This window comes from Eufriesea mexicana, unplaced genomic scaffold (genome assembly GCF_001483705.2).
Source record: "Eufriesea mexicana isolate 0111107269 unplaced genomic scaffold, ASM148370v2 scaffold1195, whole genome shotgun sequence".
NCBI lineage: Eukaryota > Metazoa > Arthropoda > Insecta > Hymenoptera > Apidae > Eufriesea > Eufriesea mexicana.
In genome coordinates, this window is record NW_016909301.1 from 2,130 (window position 1) to 11,016 (window position 8,887).

Below are 8,887 nucleotides of genomic sequence, written 5' to 3' on the forward strand. Positions count from 1 at the left end.
GATAAATTACCTTTATTTTCTTGATCAGTATTTATTACAATAATTTTATTATTATTATCTTTACCAGTTTTAGCTGGAGCTATTACTATATTATTATTTGATCGAAATTTTAATACTTCTTTTTTTGATCCATTAGGTGGTGGAGATCCTATTTTATATCAACATTTATTTTGATTTTTTGGTCATCCAGAAGTTTATATTTTAATTTTACCTGGATTTGGATTAATTTCTCATATTATTATAAATGAAAGTGGTAAAAAGGAAATTTTTGGTAATTTAGGAATAATTTATGCAATATTAGGAATTGGATTTTTAGGTTTTATTGTTTGAGCTCATCATATATTTACAATTGGTTTAGATGTTGATACACGAGCTTATTTTACTTCTGCTACAATAATTATTGCTGTACCAACAGGAATTAAAGTTTTTAGATGACTAGCAACTTATTATGGTTCAAAAATAAAAATTAATAATTCAATTATATGATCATTAGGATTTATTTTATTATTTACAATTGGAGGTTTGACAGGAATTATATTATCAAATTCATCAATTGATGTTATTTTACATGATACTTATTATGTTGTTGCTCATTTTCATTATGTATTATCAATAGGAGCTGTATTTTCAATTATTTCTAGATTTATTCATTGATTTCCATTAATTACTGGTTTATTAATAAATAAAAAATGATTGAATTTTCAATTTTTAATAATATTTTTTGGTGTTAATTTAACTTTTTTTCCACAACATTTTTTAGGTTTAATAGGAATACCACGACGATATTCTGATTATCCAGATTCATATTATTGTTGAAATTTATTGTCTTCAATTGGTTCAATTATTTCTTTAAATAGATTAATTTTATTATTATTTTTAATTTTTGAAAGTTTTATTTCAAAACGATTATTATTATTTAAATATAGTCATTCATCATTAGAATGATTAATAATATATCCACCTTTAAATCATTCATTTAATGAATGTGGAATTTTAATTTTCAATAAAATATTTTAATATGACAGATAAGTGTAATGAATTTAAAATTCAATAATATAGAATTTTATTCTATTATTAAAAATTTCAACATGAAATATATTTTTTTTTCAAGATTCAAATTCTTTTTATTCAGATAATTTAATTTATTTACATAATTTTATTATAATATTTATAATAATAATTATTTTTTTTACGATTTATTTAATTATTGATATTTTAAATAATAAATATATTAATTTATATTTATTAAAAAATCATTTAATTGAAATAATTTGAACAATTATTCCAATAATTATTTTATTATTTATTTGTTTACCATCTTTAAAAATTTTATATTATATTGATGAATTATTAAATCCTTATTTTTCAATTAAATCAATTGGTCATCAATGATATTGATCATATGAATATCCAGAATTTAATAATATTGAATTTGATTCTTATATAATATCTTATTCAATAATTAATCAATTTCGTTTATTAGATACAGATAATCGTATAGTAATTCCAATAAAATTACCTTTACGTTTATTAGTTACATCAACTGATGTAATTCACTCTTGGGCTATTCCTTCTTTAGGAATTAAAATTGATGCAATTCCTGGTCGTATAAATCAATTTAATTTATTTTGTTTACGTCCTGGATTATATTTTGGTCAATGTTCAGAAATTTGTGGAATAAATCATAGTTTTATACCTATTACTTTAGAAAGAACATCAATAAAATATTTTATTAATTGAATTAATAATAAAATTTAAATTAAAAATTAGTTAAATTTTAACATTAAATTGTCAATTTAAAGTTAATATAATAAATATATTATTTTTATAATTTTTCATTAAATGTCTTAAGATTTAAAGAATTGATTTTTTAAATCAAATATAGTATATTAAAATTACTTTTAATGAAAAATTAATTCCACAAATAATACCTATTAAATGAATAATAATTTTTTTTATATGTTTATTAATTTTATTTTTTATATTAATTAATTTAAATTATATATTAGTTAAATTAACTTATAATAAAATTATAATAATAAAAAAAAAATGAAAAATAATTTTTTAAATTTATTTGAAATATTTGATCCAACAATTAATTTAAATTATTTATCAAATTGATATTTTATATTTTTACCTATTATTTTATGTCCAAAAATATATTGATTAATCATAAGTATTTATAATATATTTTGATTGAAATTTTTAAATTATATATTTAAAGAATTTAAAATAATTTATAAATTAAATTCAAATATTATTATTTTTTTAAATTTATTAATTTATATTTTTTTATTGAATTTTTTAAGATTAATTCCTTATATTTTTACATCTACTAGACATTTAATTTTTAATTTATCAATATCTTTAACTTTATGATTTACTTTAATTATTTATATTTTAATAAATAATTATAATAAATTTTTTATTCATTTAGTTCCTTTAAATTCACCTTATTATTTAATAAATTTTATAGTAATTATTGAATTAATTAGAAATTTAATTCGACCAATAACATTATCAATTCGATTATGTGCAAATTTAATTTCTGGTCATTTAATTTTAATATTATTAAGAATTTTTATAATAAATTTTTTAGAATTATTTATTATTTCTTTTTTCATTCAAAATATTTTAATAATTTTAGAAATTTTTATAACATTTATTCAAGCTTATGTATTTTCTATATTAATAATTTTATATTATTCAGAATATAATTAATAAAATAAAATGAAAAATTTAAAAAATTTTCCATTTCATTTAGTAACAATTAGACCTTGACCTTTAATAATATCTTTAAGATTAATAAATTTTATAATTAATTTTATTTATTATATATATATTAATAATATTTATAATTTAATTTTTAATATATTTAATTTAATTATATTAATAATTTTATGAATACGAGATATTATACGTGAAAGAATTTATCAAGGAATACATACTAATTTTATTATAAATTTTTTAAAATTTGGAATAATTTTATTTATTATTTCAGAATTATTTTTATTTATTTCTTTTTTTTGATCATATTTTCATATATATATTTCACCTTCAATTGAAATTGGAATTAATTGACCACCAAAAGGAATTTTTACATTTAGTTCAATTGAAATTTCTTTGTTTAATTCAATTATTTTAATTTTTTCAGGATTTTTATTATCTATTAGATATTATTATATATTAAATAATAAAAAAATTAAATCAGTTATTTATTTAATTTTAACAATTATATTAGGAATTATATTTTTAATTATTCAATTTTATGAATATTCTCATTCTTATTTTACTATAAATGATAGAATTTTTGGATCATTATATTTTTTATTAACAGGATTTCATGGATTTCATGTATTAATTGGATTATTATTATTATTGATTTCATTATTACGATTAATATTTAATCAATTTTCAAAAATTCATCATTTATTATTTGAATTTTCAATTTGATATTGACATTTTGTTGATTTAATTTGATTATTTTTATATATTGATTTATATTGATTAATTTATTTATAAAAATGTTTATTTTTTTAAATTTTATTTTTATATATATAATATTAATTTTTATTTCTTTATTTTTAATATTATTAAATTTATTTTTTACAATAATTTTTAAAAAAAAAATAGAAAAAAATTTACCTTTTGAATGTGGATTTAATATAATTTCAAAATCTATTTTACCTTTTTCATTACCTTTTTATTTAATATCTTTGATATTTTTAATTTTTGATGTTGAAATTGTATTATTAATACCTATTATTTTAGATTTAAACAATTTAATATTAAATATTAATTTATTAATTTTATTAATTTTATTTTTATTATTTATAATTTTATTTATTGAATGAATAAATAATTATTTTAATTGATTAATTTAATTTTTATAAAATAAAATCATTAATTTTATATATATATATATATATAGTATAAAAATTACAATTAATTTCCAATTAAAAAATTTAAATAATATTTTAATATATATATATATATATATATATATATATATATATATATATATATATATATATAAATATATAAAATTATATAAAAGTAAAAATTTACATTTTAATTTCGACTTAAAAATATGATTATAAATAAATCTTATATAAGAAATAAATTAGATAAAGCTTCTAACTTTATAAATTAATATTTAAAAATATTATTATTTCTTTATTTAAAAAATATAATATTTTCCTTAATATTTTCAGTATTATACTCTAAATTATAAGCTATTTAAATTTATTTTAATTGAAACCAAAAAGAGGTAATTTATTGTTAATAAATTTATTGAATTAATAGATTCCAATTAAATATTTATATAATTTAAAATTTAAAATATTATATTTTCAATATAAAAATATTTATTATAAAATTATAAATAAATTAAATTATTTTAATAATAATAATTATTATTAAAATAATTATAATATAATAATTAAATAAATTTTTTAAGTTAATTTTTTTATTTAAATTTAAATTAATAAATAATTTTATAAATTTTCTTGAAATTATTTCAATTAAAGTTTTTTCAGTTATTAATTCATAAAAATTAATAATAATTAAAGGTTTAATATAAATATTATTGTAAATTAAATTTAAATTTATAAATCTTAAAATAAAAATTGATAATTTTGTTTTAAAAATAAAATTATTTAATAAATAATAATTTAAAAAATAACCTAATAAAAATATTTTAAAAATTAATATTTTTATTAAATTATTTAAAATTATATTTTCTAATAAAAGTATTATATTAAATAATATTTTACTTATAAAAATATTTATAATTATTAAAAATATTATACTAAAATTCATAAATTTATCCTCATATTTATAAATTAAATTGAAATATAAATTTTTATTTAATAAAGTTATAATAATACGAAATGAATAAGAAATAGTTAAAATTGTTCCAATAATTAAATTAAAATTTCTTAACAAATTTATTTTATTAGAAATTAAAAAATATTCAATTATTAAATCTTTAGAATAAAATCCAACTAAAAATGGAAAACCTATTAATCTTATTAATGAAAAAATAAAAATAATTCTTTTTATTGGATAAATATAAAATATTCCTGTATAAAATTTAATATTTTGATTATTATGTAAATAATGAATATATCTTCCTACACATATAAATATTAATGATTTAAATATTGCATGAATACATAAATGAATAAAAGCTAAATTTTCTAAATTTATAGATAAAATTCTAATTATAAATCCTAATTGTCTTAAAGTTGAATAAGCAATAATTTTTTTAATATCTAATTCAAAATTTGCAATAATACCTGCAATTAATATAGTTATTCTTGAAATAAATAAAATTGAATTTTTAAAATTTAAATCTAATATTTCATTATAACGAATTATTAAATAAATTCCAGCTGTAACTAATGTTGATGAATGAACTAATGCTGAAACTGGAGTTGGAGCTATTATTGCTTTTGTTAATCATGAAGAAAAAGGAATTTGTGCTCTTTTAGTTAAAATTATTAAAATAATTAAAAATATTATAGTTGAATCTATTTCAAATAATAATAAATTTCAACTTCCAAATATTAATATTATTGATGATAAAACTAATAAAGCTCTATCTCCTAAACGATTTAAAATAATTGTAAATATTCCAGCATTACAAGAATTTTTATTTTGATAAAAAATAATTAAACAATAAGAAATTAAACCTAATCCATCTCAACCAACAAAAATTGTTAATATATTATATCCTATAATTAAAAAATATATGGAAAATAAAAATAAAATTATTAAATTATGAAATCGTTTAATTATATATTTTTTATTTAAATTTATATATCTTATTCTATAAAAAAAAATTATTGATATAATAAATGTAACTAAATAAATAAAAATTGAACTTTTTAAATCATAAATTATAACAACATCTCATCTCACAGAATTAACTGTATAAAGTGTAAATATAAAAATATAAGTATAATTATATATAAATATATTTAAAAAAGAAATTATAAAAAAAAAGCTAAAAATTAATAATATAATTCCAGAATTTAATAATTGTAAAATAATTTAAAATAATTTTATTTATATCATTGATATCACAAATCAATATTTTTATTAAACTATTTAAATTTAAATTATAATATCTAAATTAAATATTAAAATATTTAAAGGAATTCAATGTAAAAGTACAGTTAAATAATTAATTGTTTTACCATTTATATTTTTTTTTATAAAAAAAAAATATGATTCTCCATGAATAATAGATCTAAATAAATAAATTGTATAAATAAATCTTATAAAATAATATATATATATAAATCATAATAAAAAATCATATTGAGATATTAATCTTATTAATGATATTAATTCTCTAACTAAATTTAAAGAAAATGGAGCTGATACATTTGATGAACAAAGTATAAATCATATTATAGTTATTTCAGGTGATACATTAATTAATCCTTTATTTATTATTAATAAACGACTATTAGTTTGTTTATAAATTGTTTCAATTAAATAAAATAAACCTGATGAAGTTAAACCATGACCGATTATTATTAAATAACCACTATTAATTCCTAATTTTGTAAAAGTTATTATTCTTATTAATATTACATTTAAATGAATAATAGATGATATAGCTACAATTATTTTTATATCCAATTGATATAAACATAATAAACTTAAAATTGTTATTCCTGTAAATCTAATTGTTAAAATATAATATTTAAAGATTAATTAATCCTTTATTTATTATTAATAAACGTCTGTTAGTTTGTTTATAAATTATTTCAATTAAATAAAGTATACCTGATGAAGTTAAACCATGACCAATTATTATTAAATGACTCCCACTAATTCCTAACTTTGTAAAAGTTATTAATCTTATTAATATTACATTTATGTGAATAATAGATGATATAGCTACAATTATTTTTATATCTAATTGACGTAAACGTAATAAACTTAAAATTAATGTTCATATACATCTAATAATTAAAATATAATATTTAATTTTTAAAACATAATTTTTAAAAATAAATATTAACCGTAATAATAAAAGAAAATAAATATTAATCGTAATAATCCATAACATCCTAATTTTAATATAATTGAAGCTAAAATTATTGATATATAATAAGTAGCTTCAACATGAGCTTTTAATAATCATGAATGTATAAAATATAAAGGAATTTTAACTAAAAAAGAAAATAATATATAAATAAATAAAAATATTGAAATATTATTATTATTATATTCATTTAATTCTATTAATTTAAAATTTAAATTATTATATATTATTAATAAATATATAATAATTATTAATAAAGGTAAAGAAAAAATTATTGTATAAAATATTAAATAAAAACTAGCTAAAATTCGATTTATTGAATAACCTCAATTTATAATTAATATAAAAATTAATAATAAACTAATTTCAAATATTAAATAAAATAATAAAAAATTTATTGAAATAAATAATATTAATATGAATAATATTATAGTAAAAATTAAAAATAAATAAAATTTTTTATTATTTTTATTATTTAAATTTATAAAAATTAAAGCAAAAATTCATAAAGTTAAAATATATAAACTAAAAGAATAATATCTTATACTTAAATTTATTAAAATTAATCTTCAATCTAATCAATTAATTTTAAATAAAAATATAAAAGTTAATAAAAATAATAAATTTGAAATTAAATATGAATTAATAAATTTAAAAAAAATAATTATTAAAAATAAAATTATTAATTCTCTTAACATTTAATTAATCAAACTATATAAATAAATTTTTTGATGACCATATAAATAATTTATTCTAATTATTAATGATAAACCTAAAATAGCTTCCCCAACTGAATAAATTAAATATACTAAAAAAATTCATCTATTATTATTTATTATAATTAAATTTATTAAAATTGTTATTGAAATAAATTCAATTAAAATTAAAAAATTCAAAAAATAATTATTATAATTAAATAAAAAAATAAATTTACATAACATAATAATAATAATTATTTCTAAAATAAAATAATTAAATTTAAAAGCTTTATAGTTTAAATACAAAACATTAATTTTGTAAATTAAATTTATTAAAATTTTTAATTAAAGCTAAAATTAAAATTTAATTAAATTCAAAAAAATTTATATATATACATATAAATTTTTATAGCATCCAAAGCTATTGTTTTAATTAAACTATTTTTTGTAATTTAAATTTTAATTTAATTAATATTAATTTTATAAATTTAATTTATATAATAAATACAATTTCATTAATTATATTATATTTAATTTTAAATTTAATTTTTGATATTATAATATTTAATACACCAATAAAATATATACTTTATTTTTTATTATATACGTTCATTTTATTTTTTTCAATTTTTAATTTTAATTCAAATTATTCAATAATTTTAAAAATACTTATATCTTTCATTATTTATATTTCTGGAATTATAGTTATTTTTTCTTATTTTATTACTTTAATTAATTTTTTAAAATTAAAAATTAATAAATTTAATTTATTATTAAATTTATTAATTTTATTTTATTTATTTATTATAATTTACATAAATTATAATTTATATAAAAATTATTTAATTAAATATTATTTTAAATATGAATTTAATAATGAATTAATTTTAATTATTGAATTAAAAAATATTTATAAAAATCATTATGAAATTATTATTATTATATTTATATTTTTATTAATAATTTTATATATATCATTAAAAATTTGTTCAAAAAATAAAAAAAGATTACGTAAAATTAATTAATTAATGAAAAATTATAAAAATTTAAAATCAAATAAAATTTTAAAAATAATTTTTAGATTTATTTACTTACCAACACCTATAAATATTAATTATTTATGAAA

The 8,887-nt window shown here is 12.7% G+C and overlaps 1 protein-coding gene and 1 pseudogene across 1 annotated transcript; one reads left to right on the forward strand and one right to left on the reverse strand.

Moving 5' to 3' along the window:
- The first annotated feature begins 1,086 nt into the window (after positions 1–1,086).
- LOC108547748 (cytochrome c oxidase subunit 2-like) lies at positions 1,087–1,760 on the forward strand (annotated as a pseudogene).
- A 3,187-nt stretch (positions 1,761–4,947) lies between these two features.
- Positions 4,948–5,705, reverse strand: LOC108547747 (NADH-ubiquinone oxidoreductase chain 5-like; the record flags this gene model as incomplete). The annotated part of the gene is given in 1 exon segment (XM_017900399.1): positions 4,948–5,705. A coding segment is annotated over 1 exon segment (758 nt), but the record flags the coding sequence as incomplete, so codon positions are not given.
- Positions 5,706–8,887: the final 3,182 nt, after the last annotated feature.